The 26,929-nt window shown below is 43.0% G+C and overlaps 2 protein-coding genes across 3 annotated transcripts in view; both read left to right on the forward strand.

Moving 5' to 3' along the window:
* col11a1a (collagen, type XI, alpha 1a) overlaps positions 1 to 9,530 on the forward strand; it is a 43,789-nt gene extending 34,259 nt beyond the window's left edge. For both annotated transcript variants that reach the window (XM_086101842.1, XM_086101843.1), the window contains 19 exons: positions 134 to 187; positions 257 to 310; positions 663 to 770; positions 986 to 1,039; positions 1,190 to 1,243; positions 1,404 to 1,457; positions 3,249 to 3,302; positions 3,418 to 3,525; positions 3,823 to 3,876; positions 4,037 to 4,090; positions 4,728 to 4,835; positions 5,329 to 5,382; positions 5,457 to 5,492; positions 5,592 to 5,645; positions 5,726 to 5,972; positions 6,646 to 6,758; positions 6,981 to 7,049; positions 7,821 to 8,054; positions 8,224 to 9,530. In XM_086101842.1, coding sequence (XP_085957968.1) covers positions 134 to 187; positions 257 to 310; positions 663 to 770; positions 986 to 1,039; positions 1,190 to 1,243; positions 1,404 to 1,457; positions 3,249 to 3,302; positions 3,418 to 3,525; positions 3,823 to 3,876; positions 4,037 to 4,090; positions 4,728 to 4,835; positions 5,329 to 5,382; positions 5,457 to 5,492; positions 5,592 to 5,645; positions 5,726 to 5,972; positions 6,646 to 6,758; positions 6,981 to 7,049; positions 7,821 to 8,054; positions 8,224 to 8,370 — 1,710 coding nt within the window. In that variant the 3' untranslated portion in view covers positions 8,371 to 9,530. The remainder of the gene's footprint in view (positions 1 to 133; positions 188 to 256; positions 311 to 662; positions 771 to 985; positions 1,040 to 1,189; positions 1,244 to 1,403; positions 1,458 to 3,248; positions 3,303 to 3,417; positions 3,526 to 3,822; positions 3,877 to 4,036; positions 4,091 to 4,727; positions 4,836 to 5,328; positions 5,383 to 5,456; positions 5,493 to 5,591; positions 5,646 to 5,725; positions 5,973 to 6,645; positions 6,759 to 6,980; positions 7,050 to 7,820; positions 8,055 to 8,223) is intronic.
* Positions 9,531 to 12,276: 2,746 nt separating this feature from the next.
* LOC147186819 (noelin-3-like) lies at positions 12,277 to 20,689 on the forward strand. Its single transcript, XM_086101844.1, has 6 exons — positions 12,277 to 12,383; positions 17,194 to 17,337; positions 17,428 to 17,583; positions 17,689 to 17,908; positions 18,343 to 18,449; positions 18,889 to 20,689. The coding sequence occupies exons 1-6, from the start codon at positions 12,315 to 12,317 to the stop codon at positions 19,570 to 19,572; spliced, it is 1,380 nt and encodes a 459-aa protein (XP_085957970.1). The 5' UTR covers positions 12,277 to 12,314; the 3' UTR covers positions 19,573 to 20,689.
* The last annotated feature ends 6,240 nt before the right edge of the window (positions 20,690 to 26,929 follow it).

The following is a 26,929-nucleotide window of genomic DNA, read 5'->3' on the forward strand; positions in this document are numbered from 1 at the left end:
ATGATTAAATTTGATGCACTTAGACTGACTAGTGGCTGCGCTCGACAGCTGCAACAGTAAATGGATTGCCTGTGGATTTACGAGCTTTCCAGTAATCAACAGTTGTACTGCAAGTCATTTGTCTGAATTGCAGGGCTCACAAGGTCCTCCAGGCGGCGTGGGTCCCGTTGGCTCAGTGGGAGAAAAGGTACGAGTCAAAACATGATGTGCTGTCCTCAACAATCATTTCAGTCACTGAGGTTTGTCTTTCTGCAAGGGTGAACAAGGTGAGGCCGGGAACCCCGGACCACCTGGAGAGCCCGGCACTGGGGTACGTTATCTGTATTTTGTTGCCAGCACAGTGGCATTTTAATAGTGAAGTCATCTGGCTTTTTAGACCCCCATCATAACCTCGGCCCAACCCGTTGTCAGGTTTACACATTTGCAAATAATTGTTACGTTTCGTCTCAATGATATTTTAGGAATTCAGGCGTGACAGTGAAGCTTTGGTTTTTGCGTCCATTCAGACAACCACAGACAGCTGTTTTTGTCGCGATTAATTTGTGTTCTGCAAGAATACACGTTTTTGGAAAACATGAGTTGGTATTCCAGTTTTGTGAATGAGGCGAATTTTGCAAGTCAATTTTAACAGCATTTACCCTTTATTGACCCAATTATGACAGGGACCCAAAGGCGAGAGAGGAGAAAAGGGAGAAGCAGGACCTCCTGGTGCTGCTGGACCCGCTGGTGCCAAAGGTCCCCCCGGAGATGATGGTCCAAAGGGTAACCCCGTAAGTATTGTCAAATCTGCTGCTTGACATGAGACCTGCTATATCGATCTCAAAGTCTTTTAGATTTATTTTAGTGTTTAATTTATGATCGCTTGCTCATGGAATGTATTGCTGTGGCTACATTGCCATTAAAAGCAGCATCGCCATGTAGTTTGCTTCAGCAGCAACGCATCTCATCTCTTTTCCTTCAATGACAATTTGTTTGCTTTCAAAAGGGTCCCGTCGGATTCCCTGGAGACACTGGCCCTCCCGGAGAGCCAGGTGTTGCTGTGAGTATCGAAATCCTCCGGCAAAATTTACTTGGCATTCAACAATTCTTTTGAATTATGATTAAAAATGTTGGTTGATTTGCATTTAGTACGGCCGATCATTGAAATTATTATTATTTTTTCGGCAACATCCGTATTTGTATTCATTAGGGCACAGATGGAGAACCAGGAGAGAAGGGAGAGGATGGTGAAACTGGTCAGGCAGTAAGTTGTTCACATCTATACTGCGGGGTTTGAATCTGCATGTTGACAATGTTCTCAGCGTTCCTGTCACCGCTATATCGCAGATTTTAAGCAAACATTTTAATTCACTGTATGTTTTTTGTGAGATAACATTACATTGTGTTTCTTTGCTGATCTCAAGGGACCCCCAGGTCCATCAGGGGAAGCTGGCCCACCTGGACCTCCTGGCAAAAGAGTAAGTCCATTGTTACTATGGTAATTGCGATTGCCTTTCCATATGATCCAGGCAACGCTACAAGTCGCATAGTAAAATGTATAGTTCTGAAGTGACCTCATATCAATGCTGTCAATGTCTGAGAGTTGTTGTCCGTGAGCCAATGCGAGTGTCACGTGTTGTCTTGAAATAAATGAGACAGTGCCTGTCCTCCTCAACAGCTCGGTCTTGTCACGTCGCCCGCACTCCAGCCCGAGTGATTCTTTTTCATTAAAAAATAAAGCAGGGATAACAAGAGGTGGAGATTTTAGGCGAACATGCTGTGAGCGAAAGACGCTCTGCAGTCTGATGGGAAATGAGCAGTGAGATTTCAAAATCGGGAATCCTTTTTTTTTTCCCTCCCTCTACGCATAAGAAATGGAAAAAAAGGCTTATCGAGTAATTGATCCTTGATTCCTTTAAATCTTCAAAATGAGAGCCACTTCAAGTGGCACATTATTGATTCCATGCTGCCATCTGACAGCTGCTGCAAAGCGGATTCATAACATGGATGTGGAACCATTGCTAGTGGGATTTTTGAGTTGCATCAAGGAGTGTTAAACAGAATACGATTAGGTCATTTTTTGATTCCGCTTATTGGATTATTAAAAGCAGTCTTTTGGGAATCCTTGTCAAATTAAGACATTCAGCTGGACTAAAAGCTCTATATATTTCGAATTAGATATCTGCGTGAAACTAAGCTGCTTTTTCGGATGTGAGCCTTCATGCTGAAGGAAAATGAGGTGGCATTTTCTCTATTTGAAAAGTCACAAAATGGATTACAGTGGACTTTAGTTGGAAGTGGTAGTCCAGTCACTCCCTTGTTGAAATAACTGTACTTATAAGTTAAATACAACTGAACTGTACCATGGCTCTGATGGTTTTGGATTTTTCATTTTAGTTCGTTTTGAATTCCTTATTAGAGCAAGTTTGCTCAGAAAACACACCTACTCTGTGAACCTGGTGTATTTTGCTTTAACTGAAATATCTTTGCGCTGATGAAGAGACACTCGAGCACCAGTTAGAAGTGAACATGTCAAGCTAATGAAAGCTTCAAGGCAGGAGAAGCTGGATGGGGGTGTTAGATTGTTCAATTTGGGCTTTCGATCAATAAGCACCCCGCCTTTGGCTGGCCACATGAGTCGAGCAAGTTGGTGGTGGAATGAGGAGAGAAAGAAGGACGAGCCTGCAAATGTGGACACGAGTACACCGCTGTCTTTTGATGAAACTTCAATCAGACAAAACGAAGTCACTCCAATTGATCTTGACACAGATCAATTGGAGTGACTTCGTTGACACAACTGTTCAAGACATTTGAAGTTGTGTACTCATGCTTGTCCTGGTTAATTTCTGAACTCTTTGAACAAAAATAGGTGATGATCAGTTTTCTGCAATGGCTGGAGAGATGTCTTTGCCTGGCCGCTGGTCGCTAGGCGGGATGTTTGCCCAATAAAACAACGCCATAACAGAACAACATGGATTACTTTACTTGACTTCAATGATTACAGTTTATGCAATAAAATCATTGATCTTAAAATGTGTAAAATACGGGGAATTGTCACAGAGAAAGAAAACAAGCCCTGTATAAAAGGAAAAACAAAAATGCCAAAGCCATTCATTTACATTCTGAATTGAATAAAAGAAATAGCTATCGTTTGTTATGGGCAGGCTCTGAAATGTGTCACAGACGATCGGCCACTTGTCTGCAAACAATGGCTGCATAATAACGTCATTTATATGTTGACATGCTAACAATGCTGCCCTCCTTCCCAGGGGCCTCCGGGAGCGGCTGGTGCTGAAGGCAGACAAGGAGAGAAGGGCGCCAAGGTAACAAAAACTGAATTCGATTTCTTGGCTTCAAGTGATATTGTTACATGGTGACTTTTACCAACTTGTACAACTTTCCCACATTTGCAGCAACGTCCTGCTTCTCTCTTCACAGGGTGAGGCTGGCTCCGAAGGTCCAGCGGGTAAAACCGGACCTGTTGGGCCTCAGGGACCTGCCGGAAAGCCTGGTCCAGAAGGTCTCCGTGGAATACCTGGCCCTGTTGTAAGTCTAAATACCAACAAGTATCCCCGAAGTGCTTTCATACTTTGCCCCCACCAGCGCATCATGATAATCAAGTTCCAGCATTCAGTAAGAATTTTAACGGATACAACTCCCTTCACGCAGAATTAAGGCGGATCAATACAATACTGGCTTGAAAACAGGAGCTCATTCAGTGACTTGCCTTCCAATTAAAAATACGATAAGATATTAACTAGATGTCAGTGAAATACCCATTTCGCTTATGAACACAGAAATTGAGGAAATACAAAAGCTGGACTGTTGTCACGTTTTTCACAGGGTGAACAAGGACTTCCCGGTGCCTCGGGACAAGATGGCCCACCCGGACCAATGGTGAGTACATCTCACCTCGGAAAGAGGACGTCCTTAAGTTTGTTTTTGGGCTGCAGTCTTCATCATTTCTGTTTTTCGACTCACTTCCCTTCGTTTTTTCCACTGTTATGATTTATTCGGGACCAAGAGGTTTTTCATTTTCATTTCTACTTTTGCTCAGGGTCCTCCTGGACTTCCTGGTCTGAAAGGTGACCCAGGCTCCAAGGGTGAAAAGGTGATTGTTGCCGTTTATGAGAACATTTGGAAACGAAGACTTCAGGGTCCAAGTGTGGCTGCGGTCAGAAACAATTTGGACAACGTTATCATGTTTTTGAGGCAGTCCAAAACGACATATTTAAATAAGAAATGATGCACCAAGTATTTTGGGGCCACCGTGGCAATCCAGGGAAAACTCGTCATGGGATTCAGCAGTGTGATGTATCACTCGAATCGTGTCTTTGATGCCTCTGTTGAATTTGCTGGTAAAATACAAATACGGAGGAGATTGTGCCAGCCCACATGACTGCATCAAAATGGCCTCCCACACACTGACATGATGGCCCGAGAAAGAGCAATTTAAAAGTAGCGTGTAAGGAAGAGTGTTGTGTTTTGCAATGCTTTAAATGCATCGTGTCTGGTTAGAGCATCCCTTTTTCAAAACCATTACGGTTGTGCTTCAAACTGATCTGTGTGTCTATACAAGAATGTAAGGGGATTTTGACTTCTAATGAAATGTCAGCCTCCATTCGCCTACGCCTACTTTTCATATGTTTTTGTGGACTGAAAGCAATCATGGAATTGGCTGGCCTGTACCGCTTTAAAGGAGCACATGTTTACCATTGCACTTTAAAATGTGCATATTCCTTTTTCAGGGACATCCGGGTTTAATCGGTTTGATCGGGCCTCCTGGTGAACAAGGAGAAAAGGGAGACCGAGGTTTGCCTGGACCTCAAGGGTCATCTGGTAACAAAGGAGACGGTGTAAGTAGTTTTCGACCACAGTCACAAGGCATCACTTTTCATCAACTTGTTAACTGTCCGATAGGACAAAAGACAAAAGTGTCAGGTCAATGGAACGCTCAAAATTGTCCCCAGATGTGAGTGTGAGCGCGGATGATTGTTGGTCTTATGTGTGCTCTGCGATTGGCTGGCTCCCAGTTCAGGGTGTCCACCCCGGCTACTGCCCGCAAATGGTTGGGAAAGGCTCCAGCATGCCCGCGACCCTCATGAGGAGAAGCGGATTAGAAAATGGATGGATGGATGGATGGAGAAGTGAAAAAAAAAACCTTAAATGTTATGATGACAATTGATAATCCATCAACATAATTCTCTTCAGATAACATTTCTGTGTCTGTTTTCTATTCATGCCATACGCTAATCGAACTTTTGATCCATTACTCAAGTCTCACAGTAATACTATTCCTCTTCAATGTTTCTTTGATGTATGGCCGCATCTATCTCATCTTTTTATTAGGGTATCAGTGGATCAGCAGGTCCTCTCGGTCCCCCCGGCCCCCCTGGTCTACCTGTAAGTCTATTCACTGATTGGATCTTTTCGATTTCTGTGGAGGGAATGCCAAACTGATGTGCCATCTCATTCAGGGTCCTCAAGGTCCAAAGGGAGCTAAAGGTTCAACTGTGAGTAGATTTTTTTGAAAAATATGGTTGACAATAACGAACCGGCACTCACTGTGGTGATGCAGCAAGTTTTGAGCATGGTTAACATCTGTCTCTCAGGGTCCAGCCGGTGCTAAAGGAGATAATGGTGCCATTGGACCTCCAGGTCCTCCCGTGAGTCAATAAGGATTGTACAGTTGCGCAGTGTTTGGAGTAAGAATTCCCATTTTGGACATATATGACACACCCCGTAGGGCCCACCGGGTGAGGTCATCCAGCCACTGCCCGTCCGTTCCCCCAAGAAGACCAAACGTTCCAGCGATATGCAGTCCGACGCGGCCGGTACCTTCATGGATTACGGCGAGGGCATGGAGGGCATCTTTAGCTCACTCAACAACCTTAAACAGGATATTGAGCGCATGAAATACCCCATGGGGACACAGAACAACCCAGCCAGAACATGCAAAGACCTGCAACTCTGCCACCCAGAGTTCCCTGATGGTAGGTCCAAAAAGGAAAGCGCTACCCGACCAGGATGAATACGATTAATTGTTTTGTGTGCATTTAGAAAGTCAGTTTTCAATAGAAATTCATGATTCAAATGATTGCATCAACTACAATTAAATCCACTGCACTATGTCAGCTTTTAACATACAAGTGTAAAAAAAAAGTCAACCACCATTAAAATACCAACAACAACAACGTAGTGACAGAAGTGAAGATAACTGCTCACTTAGACACTTCTCTCATGGAAGTGTCAAAAGAAGTTACACAAAAGAAGCGGCGGCTAAAATGGAAGTTACACAATCCAATTAGCAGGGTACATTTATTCAAAAGATTTTTGACCAAGCCATATTTCACAATTTACTTTCTTATGTTGCTATGGTGAGTTCTGAGCAAATAATGGTGGTGAGGTTTCCGCGAAAAATAGACAAATGTGCAAACGCTGAAACATACACGCCAAAGCCCAAAAGAAAATGAAACCATACTCATGTTGATCATCTTTATAAGGTGTCACATGACATCATACCCAATAGCATCTTAAGAGTTTTCAATGCTGGGGAGGATTCAAGCAGATTTGGCCACCTGTCATGACTTCCGACTTTCATCAGAGGTGCACAATTACGTTTTCACATGGATGGCATTTGATATATATATTTTTTATTCTTCTCAGGTGAATACTGGATTGATCCAAACCAAGGTTGCTCAGGGGATTCTTTCAAAGTCTATTGTAACTTTACTGCTGGGGGAGAAACGTGCATCTACCCAGATAAGAAGTCCAATGGGGTAAGTGGCCTTTGCCTTTATACCCAAAATGTTTTGGGGTGAAATCTTATCATGGTAGGTTCCATGAGCAGGCCGCGCCACACATGAAAAACCTTAAAACATCTACTTGCGGAACTCCATAACAAACGAGACTCACGTGCAAATGAGAATTGTTTCTTGAAAGTAACATGAAAAGGGGGCATAGTAGTGACATAAAAATACAGTGTCTTTCTTTTGCCACAGGTCAGAATATCCTCATGGCCTAAAGAAGTTCCTGGGTCATGGTTCAGTGAATTTAAGCGTGGTAAAATAGTAAGTGTTGTCTCTCTCTCTCGTGATTCATCAATATCTTCATGCTGTGCACGCAACAAAAAAGGCTGCAGACTATTAAAAAGTCAATTTCATTATACATCCAACTACATGTAGTGTACTTTGGAGGCTGAAGCTGCTACTCATGAAAAAATGAAACTAACTTTTGGAAATAAAAACACTCATGTTTTACTGAACTAGAGCTCCAATGAAAACGATATAACGCGACCATCGGCCTCTCTTTGCCCTTGAACACGTAAAAATTCCCTGTCGTAAACAGCGCATGTCCTGTTCAATCAAACCGCTTCCCTATGGGTGGGAAGAGGACAAACTTTGTAAGACTGTTCCACACACAGCCCGCCGCTTTGTCTTTGAAAAGTAGCTCATTTGTTCCGCTGTTGTGGTTTGTGTCTTGTTTATTATCATTATCCCGAAAATTCAATTCAGGGAGGTAAGATGCATTGATACCATTTTACACCATAAATAATGCTTAGATGCCGACTTACGCATGGCGCGTTTGTGCGACTAAAACGGTGCCGTTTGTTACGTACTTTGTATTGTTCTCCATGGCCTTCTCGGGTGACATTCCAAATCTCCTATCGGCTCCATCTCGCACAAAGCTCTTTTTATGCAGCTAAATGTCAAGTGACAGTAAGCGTATGTAAGCTTGTAGAATCAAATTTACTGCGTTCGGCTTTCAGAAAGGCTTTGCAAGGTTGAAATTAGGCAGAGGGAGCTCAAGCGCTTACACGTGGACTTTGCTCCCCTCCACAGCTTTCCTACGTCGACTCGGATGGCAACTCCATTAACATGGTGCAGATGACCTTCCTCAGACTACTGACGGCCTCGGCAAGGCAAAACTTCACCTACAGCTGCCACCAGTCGGTGGCATGGCATGACGCCACCAGTGACAGCTATGACAAGTCGCTGCGCTTCCTGGGTGCCAATGACGAGGAGATGTCCTACGACAACAACCCTTACATTACGGCCCTCTCAGACGGATGTGCGGTACGGCCCCCACTTTTTCAACGTTTTGCAAGTCAACTGCTAATGAATATATGGAGAACTTTGGGTTTCATTGACGTCAGGATGCTTTTAGATCAGTTGACAAAACGTTTCTCTTTCGGAATGTTGATTTTTTTGGTCTCAAAGCAGTTTTTCTGTTTCTCTGTTGCAGACGAGGAAGGGCTATGGAAAGACTGTGATGGAGATTAATACTCCCAAAATCGATCAGGTTCCAATCATCGATGTCATGTTGACTGACTTTGGGGACCCAAATCAGAAGTTCGGGTTTGAAGTTGGGCCGGTCTGCTTCCTTGGCTAAATCTTTTTTTTTTTTTTAAAAAGACAAGAAAAAATAAAAAAATAAAAAAGGACTTGATGGGGTCAGCAGAAAAAGTCAAGCTGAAGCCTCCCTAGCCCCGCCCCTCCCCAACTACTCGCCTCACCACCCCCAGGCTTTTTCTTTGCCACATGCAAGTTCTGAATAAGAGATGGTGTTGCAAACATGTCCTTTCCGTGTACTGTATGTATGCATAAACCAGGAGAGTACTTGTTGCCCTTGTAGGGCTCGAACCACATCGCTTAACCCCAACACGGAGCAAAAGGTGAAGGACATTTGAGAGCGCGGCAGAGGAAGGCAAATCCGAGTGAGCCAAGAGAGACCGCGGTCAGGCGACATGGGTGGACACGGACCTCCTCTCTGGATCCTCCAGGTGCTGTACGTAAATCAATGGTGCTACTTCAAGAACACACTCCAAATGAATAAAGAGGTGCTAAGAAAAGAAAGGTCTATTTTGATAATAATAATAATAATTTTAAAAAAGTATTGTGTACATTACTGTTATTTCTGAATCCACCTTCAAAACTTGCATGTGTTCCATTCTGCTTCCGGCTCCTTTTTTTCAGCAAAGGACTCATCATATGTTTGAATTCTGCGATTGTTCCGATGACCAAATACTGTGTACCTTTCACGAGGCAAATAAAGTGAGCATCCAAACAATTGTTCAGTACTAAATTTAGACTCTGCCCTTTGTATATACTGACCCTCCATAGCTTGAGGTTCTATGCCCTGGTGACCGTTGGTGAAACAACAACACAGCGACATCTCCCACTAATGTTGTGATCCTGTGCTAGTAGCAATCATGGCATTCATTTAATTAATTTAATTCTATTTGTTGTTGTTTTTTTCTTTTCTGTTTTGTTTTCTGACAGGCTTTTAATTTTGGTTGTATACCTCAGACTTTCTTGATAACCTTTTAGGATGCAAGGATGTTATACCCTGTATATACCTTGGTTAAACAATTAAGTTTATATATTTTGGATGGGGATTATTTTTTTGAAAGAGAGAATTCCACAACTGCTAGACATCCACTGTTCAAACCCTTCTGTGAATGCAATGAGAAGCCCTTCAAGAGAAAATGTTTTATTGTTGCTTTTTATAGTTCAATTAAATATTAAAACTGGATTGGAAACAACAGTGAACTGCATGTCTCAGTGGTTTGTGTGAAATGACTGCAATCGTAGTCCACCTACTTACTGTACATGTCAAATGCTTTTTATCGAGGATATGTTACGTCAACTCAAGATTTTGGGCTGGTGCAATCCCATCTCTCTTCAAACCAATAAAGTTCCATCTTACCATATTTTCCTTTCATTCTTGACACACGGGGAAAAATAAATGTCACCTCGTATTGGTCAAAGACGATTGCCAGTATAGAACAGCCATTGGTGCAAAAAAGGTGAAATTATGGCCATGATGGTCTTGGCAGACCAGCTTCCCGATGCTCATTTTGTTACATTAGCATCATTTTCAAAACACCTGTTTCAAATGACAGTGAATATATGCCACAAGACACCAGTAGCCCAAATGCATTTTAAGCAATGTATTTTTCCAAGTCTAATTGAATTCAATGTATTTTCAATCGAAAGTAAATGGCTTACGGAAGGACAAATCATTTTTCTACGGCTTCGGCTTGAACTTTGTTCTTGTCCATTGCAAGCAAATGTCCATGCAGCTAATGCCAAGTGACAGGTCTGCTCTGAGCAGTAAATGAACTTGACTTGTCATTTTCGTTTTATCTTGTCTCCTGCTTTGGTGCGGGCGTCCTCGTGGGGAGCAACGGAAGAGAATGCTCAAGTGGAAGCCCAGGTTGTTGGACAAGCAAAACACTGAACAGTACTTATCGCAAAGCTTCACATCCTTTTAGAAATTAACATCTGTTATTGAAGATGAGCACCCCTAACCAATGTGTAACAAAGTCATTAACAGTTATGCTGCTTCCCCCATAAATTGGGTTAAACGTGTTATTGGGTAATCCTGCTTAAATAAATAAATAAAAATAAACCGCCTTGAATTTTATACATGGTCGGCCTAAGGATGTTCTCGTGGTTAGTAGAACCAGGTTCCAAAAACTACATATACCTTTTAGCTTGAGTGGTGGCATAGGACTTCTCCCAACTACTTTTGAGTATCTGTTAATGTTGTTGGCAGATATGGCAGCTATGATTTCCCCAAACAGTGTAAGACGAGTACTACTAAAGGCATTATATTAGATGTTCACAGATGAGCTGTTTATGAATGTTCTTCAATATGCGCTGTGTGGGGAAAAGTGATGCCCGCTCCTGTTGATCGCCCTCTATATTTCACAGATATTGGGTTATTTATTCTCTTTATCAGCCACTTAAGCAAAAACCAACTATGAATCCATAAATCCTGCACACAATCTACACGGCAGAGAGATAAAAACGGGTCTGAATACTGTTGATAAGAAATAGAATAGTCTGCTGTATTGACGAGACGATCGACTCATGATGTAGAAACATGATCACGACAAAAGAAGGTTGGTGCAAGTATGTAATCGGTTCTATATTCATAGACAACGCAGTTGCGCACAAGCGTAAATATTGGTGCATCTTGGTTTTCACATACAGACACGAACGACCGCGATGGAACGTGGTCTCCAATTGCCCACTTCACAGATCTCCCCAGCCAACTTCATCTGCCCGTGGAGGGTTAACAGTGCAGCATTGAAGCTATTTGTGGGGGAATGAAGTCGGCCATGTCTGAACCAAATAATGTTTTGGGATTCCAACAATGCAGGCTTACAAGTGCAATAACAAAAATATTTATTACAAAAATAAACGAATCGCACTGATAAAGTACAAACTGAAATGGCTAGTCACAAAGAGCCAGGAAAAACAATGCAATAACAAACACAATAGAACACTGAGAATAGACAAATGAAATATCAAGTCCAATAACACCAAACCAAGGAATAATGAAAATACAAAGGTCTATGACAAAATGAGAGCGACTATGAGGGGTAGTCGCTCTCTGTCTTCAACACATGAAGCACAACAGTGAGCAAAGTCCAATAATGACCACGCAGCTTGGCCGTCCTTAAATACATGGCAAGGCTTGATTGGAAAACAGGGCACAGGTGCGCCTGCTGGAGGGAAACGCCCTTCACTCCAACTGGTGCTCAAACACAAGCAAGACAGAACATGACAAACGCCCCGCCCCCTTTTTTGTTGTTGTTTTTTTTTTTTTTAAATGGGTCACACTGGGCTGACTTGCACGGGTATGTGAAAATACCAGCACGCCTTCTTCCTTCCTACTGTTATATCAAAGTCACCATTTTTGATGCAAAACACTCACCACTCTTTGTCCTATTGAAAAGTACAACCAGATTCATCAATAATAATGCATGACATCATGAATAATGCAAACTCGATTAGTGTGGTTTTGATTTATGACTGATTAAATTGATGACAACGCCAGTAGACTGATTAATGATAACAGCAATCTGTTAACTGTTGAAATCGAGGGTCTGCAACCTATGGCTCCAGAGCTGCATGCGGCACTTTCATCCTTCGCGTCCATACCTGCAGACAATTTGGAACACTTATATGAGAATTGTGACCGATGCAGATTTGCTAACTGCCAGGATAGAATATATTATTCTGTTGACTGATTGAATGATAAATATTATCTATCGATCAATCAAATGGACCCGACAACACTCTCTCTCTCTCTCTCTCTCTCTCGCCCTCACCCCCATCGTCCTTTACTTGGCTCTCATTGACGACCAAGGAGAGGTGGGTGTGATGCTAGTGAGCGAACAGCCATTTATTTGAGAGCAGAGCTCTCTCCCAGCTCTCCGTGCACTCCAAGAGCCTTAAAAACCCCCACCAACCGCTGTGGGGCTGCTCATAGTGAAGTAGGAAATACAGCTGGGAGAAAAGCGGCAGCACACGGCAGTCAGCATGCGGCTCCTGTTGAGTATATTGTACTCCTACCTGTCCCTGACCATCTTTGGATTGTATCCATCCATGGTGAGTTTTATGACACAATTTTCACTTGATCGCTTCCTTACTCTTGCCGCATGTTTCTTGTTCATGATTGCTCCTTCCCCCAACTAGGATATAATTTTTGAGCATCACCCAAATACTATGGACTTACATGGCATTAAAATGACACGTGACAAGTGAAACTAAGCGTTAGGGGGATACATCCAGTTGTGATGCCGATGGTGTTGTGGCTGTAATAATTCTATTCAAATTGTAATAATTGCAGGTTAAATTTGAGGCAGCCCTGTCTGTCGTCAAGTTAAAATAGACACCTGTTGCTGTTTTAGATCCACCATGAGGATTGTGTCCTAAATCATCATTGCAACACACAACTTACTTGCCACTTCTGACAATAGTGAGTGACTTTAACACTGCACTTTTGCTACTATTGATCTAAAATCTGTTCTAGTTACCAAATAAAACATGAACGACTGTGGCCATATGCACGCAAGCCTCCAAAGGTGTGCTTCGATGAACACCGACAAACACGTTGCCCCCCGTGGCAAATGAGGAGCTGTCCCTGTCCATGGTGCTGAAAGGCTAAAAACATCTGAGCAGCAATCGTGTCGTCCCCCCCCCCCGTTCAAAGACTTTAGATCTCCATTGAAGAGAATTGATCCTGTTTGAATAGGTTGACCATAGAATAGAAGTTTGAAGCATAAAAATAATCACCCATGATTTGGTTTTAAATCAAATCAATATCCCACTGCCATTTGGGGAATATGTCACATTACTGGCGCACAAAGGGCATGCTAATTGCTGGGGTGCCTTACAGTCAGTGCTTCAGTGCTAGACGATGACTTGAAAATGCAAACCTTTTATGGAATTACTCTAAGCCGCAAAGTATTAAGCTGTCACTCACAGGCCGCCAGACTATTTGCGCACATAGCTTTGTTTCTCGGCGTATTGAATGAAGCAATTTGCTTGCCTCCACCTTTGGCATATAAATGTACGTGTCAGAATTGTGCTTAACCGCATGCTCAGTTTAATAAGAGACATGGCACCTGTGTAGACTTTATGAGCTAATCAAAATATTTGCATTGCACAATGTTCAATCTACTCCAAGCCAGCCAGGTAATTATGCCGTGGCTGCTAATAGGGCATCCTGATCGGAAAGAAAAATTTAGTTCTTGTTGCGTATTTTTACACAATTAGAAAATGCATCTGAAGGACATGTTGATGAAAAGATGAGGAAACCGCTGCGTCGAGTTCAATTTACCAAAAAATCCAAAATACTCAACTGAGTTTCTTAACAGATATTGAGTAAATAAGACTGGGGGTGGGGTGGGGGGGATTGGAGAGAAAGTTTTGTTTTTGTTGACCAGCTGATGCTGTTATGAACGTGAGTCACAGACGACCGACCTTAGCAACGTGTAGGTGTACACCGATGGTCAACACTAGAACCAAGCTATTCTGTACAATTTTAGCTTTCTCAGATGAAACATTCACAATCGTAGGAAAATCAGCCATTGTGGCTGAAAAAATGATAGCTGTACATATCACGTTGAGGCAGGGTGAAAAATGAAAAATCACCGTTATGAGACCAAAGACGTGCTGTAATCGATGTCAAGTCGTTTCCCAAATTGAAAGAAATCATCTCAAAGCATGCCTCTCTGACAAGGAGAGAGAGAGGAAATGCAGGCATACCATTTCAGCCTCGGACTGAATTTGTGAGAAGACGACGGTTTAGTTATGGCGACAGAGGCCTTGTTTATTTCACGTTTCGTCAAGGGACGAGCATGAACGCGGAAGCTTGATATCCACGCCATCGCAGCCCAGTTTTAATACAAGCACCATTGCATGGTGTGAACATGCAGTAAATGTCGTGTTGTGCAAAGTGTTTTGCTTTCAACTTACAGTATATGGTTGGGAAACTCTTACGGCTTGGTGTGACCCAGGGGGAACCAAGAGGGTGGGAGTCTGGGCATCTGTGTTTAGACTGCTGCCCACGGATAAGTGGAAGCAAACGCAGTAATGGACTGATAATGTTGAACTATTTTTGGACAGTGTGAGGCTGTCCTCAGTTTTCCGCATTTTAGCAGCAAACACAGCACACAGGTGAGAGGTGTTGTGCTAGTTATTTTGAATGACTACACTGTGACTACGTCATCAGTTTTTTTGAATTCAACGTGGCGATGGGATGGCAGATGTGCCGAGCAAGAACGTATTATACTGCGCTGATAAGAATCGGAATAAAAAAAGCAGATAGAGGAATTATAATGGAGACGCTCCCCCTGCACCGCTCTTTATAATACCGTTCTAACTTGTGCATTGTCATTCTGCACAAACGAGAAAGCATCCTGCAAATTAGCACACAAACAGCGACGACAACAACAGCCATGAGAGATGACATGCGCAAATGAATTTAAACTTGGGGGAGGGGGGGCGGGGGGATTTGTTTGCTGTGTTTCTGATGTCTATTATTGCAAGATTGATGATTGTTGTCGGGCGGATTGTTTTGGGGCTCTTAAACTTGATGCACATTGGATAGCGGGTACTGAAATGAACTTTTATGGAAAGATGTCTTTTCACCCATGCTCTCCCATCCTCAAAGGGGTCATTTTGGCGCGCACTCTCAGTGAATGTGTCTGTTATGCACTCATAAACACTGTGAGGGAGGATAATGACGGTGCAGGCAACCCACATCAAGTAGTGAAACCACTTAACGTTCCAATCTGATCTGCAAACTGAAAATGTACCGCTCGTTGTCACATCCAAAACTTGGGAGCCATTTGCTCAACCTACTTCAGCTTTCATGGGTCCATCATGTCGGCCGCACACATGAATACTGATTTTTAACGCAAGAGCTCCAATCATCATGTTCATACGGTTAAGTCAAAATGCAATTTGTTTGCCGGAGCTCACTCAGAGCTTCTCCGAATGGACCGATTTCCTTCAGACTTACACATTTTCATCTTGACCGGGGTCAAAGTGTGCGGCACACCTCGAGGAAACTAATCTCACCGCACTGGTTTCATCAGGGTCTGTGTGAGAGGAAGCATCTTGTCTTTTGTTCTCCATACCTTTGTCAGCGTCTTCCTGCAACCTGTTGGATGGTCGCGAGTGTTGCTGCGGCCGCTGTCTTTCGGGTGTTGCCATTCGTCTCTGCCGCCTCCGATGTCCGCCTCAGTCTGATTACAGAACTGGCTGCATATTTGAGTTCATCTTCCTCTGCCATCACAGCTGGAGTGTTCACTCGTTTGGGCTGTGAGATAATCCGTAAGAGTCGGGGCACATTACACCGCCGTGGCCTGTTTGGATGGGCTAATGGGCAAGGTGATAAATAGTATCCGCTTCGGTCTCTGTCTTTCAGTTTGCAGGTTTGTACTCTGTCTTTTGATCTGTTAGCACGTTTGCCTGACAGCTTGAAGGTTGGAAAGGCTCTTTTCTCTGTGTAGGGTTCTGTTCGTCCTGCATTGTATGGTGTTTGTCTATATTTATGGAGTGTATTCTTGAAGCTGAATCGTGGAGCTTTGGAGAAGAGCAAAGTCATGTTAAATCCTACCTTTGCTCACAAAGCTAGTAGTGAATGTCTTTTCTTTCAGTCCTTGCGCAGCAGCATTCTTGGCCAGCAGAAGAGCCTTTGGAGGCTTGTTGCAGATGTCTGACAACAGAGAGTTGGAGAGACAATGAGGAGTTACGCCAAAGCGTCGGCGCAAACAAAAAGTGTGGTCAATTACAAGTGGATCGCAGCATTCTCCACGCGTTGTCCTCGAAAGGTTACACCGAGCTCATCGGTATTTGGCTGCAAGATAGCGCAAGGCGTTTTGCATACCGTCAGCACATCGGACCGCCTTCCTTTGTGCAGCGTGTTGACTGTGAGCAAACAAAGACAGACCACCTTGGAGACCGGCTAAAAGTGGAAGCTCTTCTCTTGTTTTACAATTCAAGTTTGGGCACAAAGGCGGAATTACTGGAAAGGACATAAACAGCATGCAAAACGGGCAGAAAGCAACACTAATGAGAACACCGTGGAAGTGTTCCAAAACGGGCTGTATTCACATTCACCCGTTAATTCACTTTGCTTGCAATCAACGCCGATGCAGATATCATCTCGACAGTCATCATTCCTTGAAATCTAATTCCAAAATTCAGCTGAATCGATATGAAGTGAGGGTTCTTGGGATCTGTCTGAAGGTTAAGTCGTGTTCAAGATGTCAAGAGACACACTAGATTGCCGATATAAAATATTCGCCCGGCTGAGCCCTGCAGTATATTTTTGTGGGCAGTGGGTTTTGTCTCTTGTCACTATTGAACCTCAACTGAATGAACAAGTGGGATTCGTAGAAAAATCCAGGTTTTCAGGTTGTATAGGCACATGCGGTATCTTCTGTAACTGTGGCTTGTTTGTTGAGTCAAGGAGATTGATTTTTATTTATTTTTTTAATACGTGAGTGAAACGTTCTGTTTGTTGAAGTCACCTCGTGAAAAAAAAAGCAATAATAGGGAGGAAAAGAAACTCTGACCTTGGCTGTACATGGACTGATTATAAAGAAACTAGAATAGCACTCAATAGAGCACAGACCGCGACCAAGGTTAAACCGTTAACAAAAGAAGAAGAAACAGTTTGATGGGGCATATTTGAATATCTTTGCCCGACAACCTCAGGACCAGTTGCAGTTTCCGCAATCAACAGCGTGTACCAGAGCAAGAATCACAAAACACAAACCACGTTCGCAATCATTTGTAGGTTGGACTTCATTTTCGTATGCATTAAATGGAAAGAATATTCCAAACATTTGACTCTTCAGGTATCAGTACAGTCTAAATGTCAGTGTTGGTTTTGTGCTTGTAGACCATTGGGCCAAAAGAGGGCTGGCAGGTGTACAGCTCCGCCCAGGATGCCGATGGGCGCTGTATCTGCACTGTCGTGGCCCCAGAACAAAATTTGTGCTCCAGAGATGCCAAGAGCAGGCAGCTCCGCCATCTCCTGGAGAAGGTAGGGCTAATGCTTTAAAACTCTTCTTGGCGCCTTTTTTCATCAGCCCATTTTGCCATGGCAGTTTTGTTGCAACTTGATGGCTTGTAGGTGCAGAACATGTCTCAGTCCATCGAGGTGCTGAACCTGCGAACGCAGAGGGATTTTCAGTATGTGATGAAGATGGAGAACCAGATGAAGGGCCTGAGGACCAAATTCAGACAGTTTGAGGACAACAGGAAATCTGTCATGGCCAGAAACTATCAGGTCCAACTAATTCATTAATTTGTGGCTAATCATTTCCAATCACTCGATCGAAAACTGTACTTCATTTGTCTTGCTGCAACCTCCCCGTTACCGTCTCTTGTTTAGGAGCTTCAAGACAAGATGGACCAGCTGAAGCCATTGATCCCGGTGTTGGAGCAGTACAAGATGGACGCTACACTCATCTCCCAATTCAAAGAGGAGATCAGGAATCTGTCAGCAGTGTTAACAAGTATTCAGGAGGAAATCGGAGTCTATGACTACGATGAGCTCTATCGGCGGCTCCTGCGACTGGACAACAGGCTCCGCAGCTGTATGGGCAAATTAAGTGAGTGACACACAATTAGAATTATACTGTACATAAGACACGTCTAGTGTTCAAAGCGGTCTGCAATATCATGCTGCTAACCCCAGCGTTAATCGGGCATTATAAGCACAACGGGATCATGGGATTCTTCAGCATCTTATTTTTAATAACGGAATTTATTTATTTTGGGCTATTCAGGAGTCCGCTCAGATTCCCCAACAAGCAATATTTGTTACGTATTTATTCTGCCAGGTCTTCTTATTTTAAGTTGGTCAATATATATCAAATTTATATTCTTGGGAAAGGTCATTACATCTCCGCGATGGCGCAAAACTTGATATGCCGCGAGTACACACACTCTCCTGCAGCGGAAGCCTTCTGAGACACGGACTTGAAAAATCTGACCTCACCCCATCCGGCACAATCACTTGACTGCTGTATTTCTTTATTAACAGCCTGCGGAAAGTTGATGAAAATCAATGGGCCTGTTACGATAAAGACCTCTGGAACCCGCTTTGGGGCATGGATGACTGATTCACTTATATCTACAAGACACAACAGAGTGAGTTAAAGCTTCTCTTTATGTCAGTTGCACAATGGAGGCCATTTCCTTTGGATTTATTTGCTTTATTTTGTCATAATTGGTTGACTGCGTAACGGCATACATGACAGGTAGACATTACATACAATATATTAAAGAATATTATTTCTGCATTTTTGTTATGATACATATCGTGTTGAATATTACTTCTGTCCAGTCATTTCACTGAAAAGTTCAACAATGTCCACCTATCTAACCTATTTATGCAAATAACTCTCCACCCATCCGTCAAACCTATCCTCTCATCTGCCCAACCTCAATCATCGATCCCTCGACCAACCCAACCAACGCCAAATCATCTATCAATCAATCAATCAACCTTCCTTCTGCCCAACCTCACCATCAATCGATCCAACCCTCCTATTTCTACATCAACCTCTTCAATTTATTTGACGTGTAGGTTTGGTACATGGACGGTTATACCAACAGTAAGATCGTCCGAGAGTTCAAGACAATGGAGGACTTCACGGCAGGAGTGGTCGCTCGCACTTACAGCCTTCCTTTCAAATGGGAGGGAACCAATCACGTGGTCTACAATGGCTCACTTTATTACAACAAGTACCAGAGCAACATTATTGTCAAGTACAGCTTTGAGACAGGCACCGTGCTGGCCCAGCGAGAATTGGAGTTTGCCGGGTTCCATAACATGTACCCCTACACGTGGGGAGGGTACTCGGACATCGACGTCATGGCGGATGAACTCGGCATGTGGGTCGCATATGCCACCAACCAAAATGCCGGGAATGTTGTCATTGCCCAGATCGATCCGGACACCTTGCAGGTCCTGAACACTTGGAACACCGAATACTCCAAAAGGAATGCCGGGGAGTCTTTCATGATCTGCGGGACGCTCTACATAACCAACTCTCACCTATCGGGGGCAAAGGTTTACTACGCATACTCCACAAAGACTTCAACATATGAGTACGTCGACATTCCATTTCTCAACCAGTACTTCCATATCTCCATGCTTGACTACAATGCCAGAGAGAGAGTGCTGTTTGCCTGGAATAATGGACACCAGGTCATATTCAACATCACCTTGTTCCATGTCATAGAAACAGATGATGGTGCTAAAAAGTGAGCAGTGACACAAACGCGTGCTGATTGTTCTGATTTTCATTTCAAGAGTCTGGAATGGAGCATGGAAAACCATGTCTTAGTACCATCATGGGAACACATCCATCTGTCCATCCAACCATTTTCTAGACTGCTCATGCTGTTTAGGGTCAGGAATTGGAGCTGCAGTCTTTCCCAGCTGACTTTTGGGCAATGGTCATCTTGGACTGGTGGCCCGTCACATCACAGGGTGCTTTCAGTACAGTCAAACATTCACAGCATCTCTGAGTGGGAACCGAACACACAGGTGTGTTGCCTTCACGGAAGTCAGGCGAGTGAACCTCTGGACCATCAGTGACTCGAGCAAAACATTTTCACACTTTTTTCCACAACCGATGATCACACGCGTGTTTATTGCGTTGCTTTGTATTGTATAGCCAACGCCCGGCCTCTTATTTTGTGTATGCATGTCTACAGTGCATTGTATACGTGTTGCCCTGGTATGCTTCTCGTGCTTGCTGAAATCAATCTAACCTTTTATTTCCCCCTAATTAAAGAACTGTTCGTTCCACCTATTTGAATGAAAATGCCTCTGCAGGTCCTCCCCGGATGAAAATGGTAAGTATGACATCTGATGCAAACTACGGTGAATTTATATACAGGTATGCCGTCACGAAATGAATACGGTGGGGGTGTTTTAATTCTGTCATGTCTTATTATATTATGTACAGTATATAATAAATGTATTTCTAAAATTTCACAAGCGTTTTATGCCACTCTGAACCCTTTCTCACTTGCTAAATGGTGCTTGACAGATGAGGTTGGACAGCAGTCTCTGTAGACTGTGATGATTGCAGTTGTCATTGGGATCTGCACTGAGAGTAGAGAGCAGGTGGGAGACAACCTACTACGCAGAGGTATGCCATGAGAGACAAGGAATGAAGGACACTCACTGCAAGATAGAGTACTTGTGTGAATGCAATTTGGACCAGTGGAACGAAAGGATGACATGGAGTAGAAGAGGAGAGGGCGCAGGAGTTCAAGTAAACGTGATCGGCTATTCAGAGCAACAAAGAGCGCGGATGAGAGGTGAAGAAGAGAGAGCACAGCAAGGATGGAGCAGCTGGAGGGCGGCATTGTGGTTGATCTGTGATGGAAGAGCACTATCTACATACAGGATGATTCATGATGGTGCATCCAGAACAGCATCAAGCAAAAAGGGAAAAAAGTCAAGAATATTCCCTTTTATCAAAATGTACTAATGGTGACTAGTCTGTAATAAATGTCCAGTAATTCTTGAGTGTGGTAAAGAAAGGCCCCTGGCTTAAATTGGAGGAAATATTAAATGTGGAGATTTTGCCAACCATAGCCGCAGACTTTGGCACGTGGCGCATTAGGTGCAGTATTTAGGCTTCCAAATTCTCAACTCTTAAAACAAAGAAGAATATGACAACCACTGATTATGATGGTCGCAAAGACAGCCTTTTTCTGAGAAGAAGTGGATTTTTGGATGGGACTGGCTCAAGTGGCACTTCAATCAAGCCAAGGGTGTGGCAAGTACCCTTTGCAGGCGCCATCGAATGCATGCCTGCTCACACCCACATAGCTGATTATTATGTTGTGCAGAAGTGGAGATTTAGATCAACCGCAAGCAGTTGAACAACATGGGGCCGCACAAAAAAAAAGTGGAGTACTTATTCTCCTTACTTATTCACCTTGAGGCAAGTTTAAATTGCCTGCCTCATAAGCACTTTCGTTGTACGAACTCAGACAGCTACCCCGTCTCTCAAGCAAAATGACTTCTCTTTCACAAGACCACTGATATACTGACAATTTCATGAAAATATATAATTCTATATATAAATATAATTCATTAGAACTATAATTGTATCATTAAAATAAAATGCATTGATGTCAGATGCCAGGAACAACAAAGGCTTCAACTTTTTCGTGTTAAGTTATGGAATTGTGAAAGGAAGGTTTCAAGTTCAAGTTTCTCTATTCTTAGTTAGCCTGTAATTACACAACATTAACATTTGATGTTACCTTGATGGCTAACGCCAATGTTACCAAAGTCGTAATTGCCTGGTCTCTGTCTTGCATCCCGTCAATATCAAACAAGGATTCAACATGTAGAGTGTTACGAAAAATCGAAGGAAATGCTGAAGATACGACAATCAGACATGGTGGGGCTGGCTGAGATTTTACACAGAAGCGGCACTGTCCAGCATACCATATTGTTGTTTTATTTGGGGGGAAAAATTTTTTTAGCATTCAATGTGGAGGAACTTAATAGGCTGTCTGGTTGCCAAGATGAGACACAGGGAGGTCGAGTACAAGGCATAATGGAAGGTTGACTCAGAAGGAGTAGGGATGAACAAAACATTCAAATGAATAGAAGATTCATCATACACTTAATTTTTAGGGTCCTCCCGCAGAAGTATTTGCAATCTCCTCAGAATACAAGCAAGGCCAAATGAAAGGATTGAAAACACAGTCATTTTTCCTCGAAATTCAATCCAATATAAAAAGTGCCTGTCATTGCAAATATTGATGGGTGCCCACATGTGTATTACTGTTTTAGAGCCGGTGTTTTTTTTTTTTTTTTTCCCGGCAAGCCGCCACAGGACATCAATATGTTTCACATACACGGACGCCCTGACAGCATTTTTTGACTTAATGTGCTGTCTCAGCTGAAAAATGGTGTTACATTGATTTCTGTTTCTGATTCATGGAAGACTTGAGAAACATCACTGTCACTGAACTTTGCAAGTACGTCATGAAGAAGTGACTGTGAAACGCAACCTACATTTTTATCAATCCAGTGACTGCATTTGAATACGCACATCATCGCACTGTATGTTCATAGAAAGCAATTTAAGTCTTATTTCAAATTCATTTTGAGTTCATAGGATGCCCATGATCTAAAACTGCACGCTTCGATTGGGTAAAACGGCCGAATGATTTTCTGTTCGAAAATCATCTGTTTTGCTTTCATGACAACCGAGTTGCTGTGTTTTGATGCTTCAGAGTGAGGAAAGATATTTTGGGATATATAATATCCCAGCCTATGTGACAGGTGCTTTGAGTATTTAAATTAACAGGGGCTGAGTAATTCCTCCGTTAATTAAATGTGACTCTATATTTACTCGAGTGTATTCGGTATTCCGTGCATACCCGCACGTACACTGTGTCATGTTTTTGGAATAAATGCTATTACAGCCAGTAAAATGACCAATAACTGTCGCAAAAAGTCACACATACTGTTGCCAACTTAACACTGGTTGAAACATGATGATGAACTTTATGATCGGATACAATGCTTGACCTGATGAGGCTGAAAACTACCGGCCCATAAGTGTTACGGTATGTGGTGCCTCGGGCAGTCACTTTGCCTCTGTTCTCCAGCTTTTGAGTCTTCAGCTTCCTGCCTTGCTGCTGCCACGCCATTGATCTCGGCTCATAGTTGCACACATTTGGTTTTTTTTCATTTGTTGGTTTCTTTTTTATTTTGTGATTAGTGGTGCATTGGCATCCGCCAATCAGGGATCGTTTCGGCTTCCTGTTCACTCTCACCCGTGTCACCTAAAATCCTCCACTCCCAAATGTCTGCTCTTTGAGCTTCATTTGGCTTCATTTTTCATCATGTGAGTCTCATGAAATGAAACGTGACATTCTTCGTGGCCTAGAAACAACAATGTCGCTTGAGCTATTGGTACAATCTCTTTTCAATGAGAATCTGAGAGTAAATGAATATTGAGTAGTGAATCGGCATTCAATTTACAAGCAGGCATTAGACTCCATCTTAATACACATCTCACCGTGAATAATAGTATGGCATCGAAATTCTCTCTCTGGCTAATAAATCACAAAAAGGCGGTCGTGTCCAGCCTGTCACCATATGAGCTTGTGAATAATAAGAAAAAGCCTTTTCCATCATTCTTTGCCTTTGGGCCATGCTAAGTTGCTTGCTTGGTGTGTTTGAAAAGTAAGAAACTGATTGAATGGAGATCCTATTTCTTTGCTTCAGTCTCTCAGGTACACTCACATTCTACTAACCGCGTGAGAACAGCAGGCTAGTTCTCGATTTTTGATTAAATATAAAAATATATAGTCATAAAAGCACCCGCCACCATGTTGTCGTCTCAGTATGGATTCGGCTGTTCATTTCTCAGAGTTGGCACCTCTGAAAAAAAACATCCGAATGCTCACGGAAAGCCATTTCTCACTGTATTGCTCTCATTAACCGCACGTAGAGCTGCAGGTATTTGCAGCAAAACACCGGGGAAGTGTGCTCATTTTTTATGCCGTCCCTTGCTGTGTTTTAGCAGCCTCGTTGGAGTGCGGATGTGGAGTCAAAGATATTTCCTGAGAGTTCTGGTGGATAGCAATCGTTTAGCCTCAGGCTCGGTCGCAATCACTCAGGTCACCTTGACCGTCACTCCATATCGTAGACAGGGGCAGGCTTAGCATAAGGCTAACACAGACAGTAGCCTGTGGCCCTCGATTTTCCAGACTCCCCCCTAATGGTCTCATAAAAACTGATTGTCCTGCTTCTGTTGTGTGCCCATCGGTCTCATGGGGGCAGTGCGGTGCATGCAAGCACAGAAGGCACACAGATGTCAGAGGTCATTTGATTTTACATCGCGCTTCGGGATCAGCCTGACTGCACTTATCTTAGAGTACATTGCCCAAAAATGTGCTGTCTTCAGCCTTTCCTGGGTGCTGCCGGTTCAAATGATAAGTCACCATAGCCGGGAAAAGAAACCACCTGACATCACACCAATGTCAAATTTTTTGACGGCGTGTCAAACATAAGACGCGTCCGTGACGAACCCTGACACCTCACTGAACCACTGTTGCCCTTTCATCAACTGTGTGCTGTGACCGGCTCGCTCTCCATGTGCGGAAGGTACGACATTCAGCACGCGCACACACACACACACATACTCCTAGCAGCCTCAGGCAATGTTGCAGGGATCTCTAACTGTCAAACCTATTTTTAACGGATGCTAGTCTCTCAAGATGAACGCCGTTAGCATTCTATACAATGTTTCTGACTGTGCACGACTATTAATGCCAGTATGTTTATCGCGTTCTGAAATCATGAGCTCCAATGATATCAAAGTCGGTAGTGCACGTCGACTTTTTTGGGACAGTGTGATGAAATTCCCGGCAATGAAAAGGAAAGTTTTAAGCAAGATCTTACGCTGCAGTAGTCAGTTTTTTAACATGTTTTTAATCTAGACACTGAATGAAGGGAACCCATTCAAATGAGAGATCCGAGTAAAGCCAAGTTGCAAAATACCAAAAGTTAGATGGTGAAACACTGCAACAAATGACATCAGTGAAGCTCCATGAAAGGCCTAAAAAGTGTTTCGGCTAAATCGTACCACCTTATTTCATCGAAAAGAGGCTTACTTGAAATCCTCATCACGTAAACAAACAAAATAAATGGAGTCCCCTGACTCAAGAATGCCTGGTCCTCTACAGCTGGACTCTCTATGAGGATTCAGTACTTGCACTAAAATCTTGATCGTAAAGTAGCAGTACAGTACTGTAGTTGGAACGTCCCATTTTTCTCCTAGCAGCAGCGGCTCTTTGAGTTCATGTTATAGACTAAAATTGAGCCTTGTGACTTTTAATGTCTGAGCTGAACAGAAAGGGAAAAAAACACATTCTGAGAAATGCTGAAATGATGTCTCCTCATTCTTCCTTAACAGCCTTCCTTTCAGCCGACTTTGAACTCTTCTTTGTAGAATTATTCGTGACTTTTTTTAGGACGACTTTGCCCTTTTCCTTAATCCTTTTTCAAAGTCATTCAAGGCTGAAAATGTCTTAGAGGTTCTTATCATCCGAGCTAAATCCAATACTTCACATGTTCTTCACCCAATACGTGGCACCACATGCATTTTCTTCTTTTCTTTCCGTGCGCTTTGAAAAATCATAAAAGAGCAGCTTTTACATTTCCCAAAGTTTGTCCTATTGCTGCTCTTCCTCTACCTCCTCTGACATTTACAACACGTGGTAGTTGCTCGAAAGGTCATTTCCATTTCCTCCTTTTGACTTGTAGCCTCTTCTTCAGTTATTTCCTCTCAATTCTGTTCACGAAGTAATCGCAGCAGGACCTCATCCAAACTGGGTTCGGGATTTTATTCCTCCCTAAACCGCCACGATAGACTGTGAAATGTTTTCTTGGACATTGAACAGGTATCAGCGTGCCCATAACTGAAGTCCTCACGAGGGACGCGGGCGTGCTGGAGTCTACCCCACATATCTTCGGGCCGTAGGCGGGGTACACCCTGAACTGGTTGCTAGCCAATCGGCAGAGCTTCAGGCATTCCTCTCTGGAGTTTGAATAGTTGAATGAAGTAGGAACACTTCTCACTTGAAGTCAGCCCTCATGGGCTTCCAGTAACCAGAACCCCTCGTCCTTTCGCCCACATATTGTGGACCTGACTAAATTCCCTTCTGTTCCTTTTTATATTTCATCCAATTGTCTCTGCGATGCTAATTTGTCTGTTTCGAGAGAGGATGGTTTATCCGCATTGTCCTTTTACAGGATTTAATTAGTGATGTTGTTCAACAGCACTGGGATATGATGAGATTTTTTATTGTACTTCATTATGCTACAGATTGACTTTATCTGTTTTGGTTGTACACATCAAGAAGGGGCACAAAATAAAAAAAACAGATTGATGCGTGCCCATACAGGAAAATTGCATTTGTGCACAAATTAATTCAAGCAATATAATGCTCGATTCATTATTTAGCAACCTTGAAGCAAATGCAGGGGTGTGGGGGCGATGTGCTAAAGTGTATAACAAAATGCGCTTTACAGAATGAATAATGTCTTCTATTACGTGGTCACCAACTACTTCATGATAGCCAATACGAGAGCTGTATCAAATACACCGCAGGTAAAACGTGTTCAGTTTGACTGACATTATCAGAAACGCATAACAATGATTGTGGTTGTAGTTTGCTGTGGGGGAGAACTGTTTTGCATCACGAGGGCAAATGCTGTAGCCGTTGTGTTCATATTGATGGTGGGAAAGGAAAAAAAAATCATGCACACGCTATCATGGGAGTGTTCGGACACATCTGCAGTGTCCTAGTGGAACTTTAATCCACTCCAACGTGATCAAGAGGCACCAGCACTCCTCTCCAGCAGAGAGCAGTAGTATTGCATATGGAGGAGACGGAAGCATGAGACGTTAGAAAGCAGTTCTGCACAAGTACAGTAATTGGAGCACTCTAACAATGACTTATATATTCAAACAAATATAGTGTTGCCCATAAACTAGGGTTTAAAATTATGGATGTGATTGCTGCATTAGAATTTTATTTTCTTTAAGGGATAATGAACAGTATCATACAAA

The sequence above is a fragment of the Hippocampus guttulatus genome, chromosome 21 (genome assembly GCF_054856545.1).
Source record: "Hippocampus guttulatus isolate MCC_2025c chromosome 21, RoL_Hgut_1.0, whole genome shotgun sequence".
NCBI classification, from domain to species: Eukaryota; Metazoa; Chordata; class Actinopteri; order Syngnathiformes; family Syngnathidae; genus Hippocampus; species Hippocampus guttulatus.

What these genes read in the sequence shown, in the direction of transcription:
- LOC147186819 (XM_086101844.1), top strand. Translation starts at nt 12,315, where the DNA reads ATGCGGCTCCTGTTGAGTATATTGTACTCCTACCTGTCCCTGACCATC. An exon ending in TCATGGCCAGAAACTATCAG is followed by an intron (nt 17,584 to 17,688) that starts GTCCAACTAATT and finishes TCTCTTGTTTAG; the next exon opens with GAGCTTCAAGACAAGATGGA. An exon ending in TATCTACAAGACACAACAGA is followed by an intron (nt 18,450 to 18,888) that starts GTGAGTTAAAGC and finishes TTTGACGTGTAG; the next exon opens with GTTTGGTACATGGACGGTTA.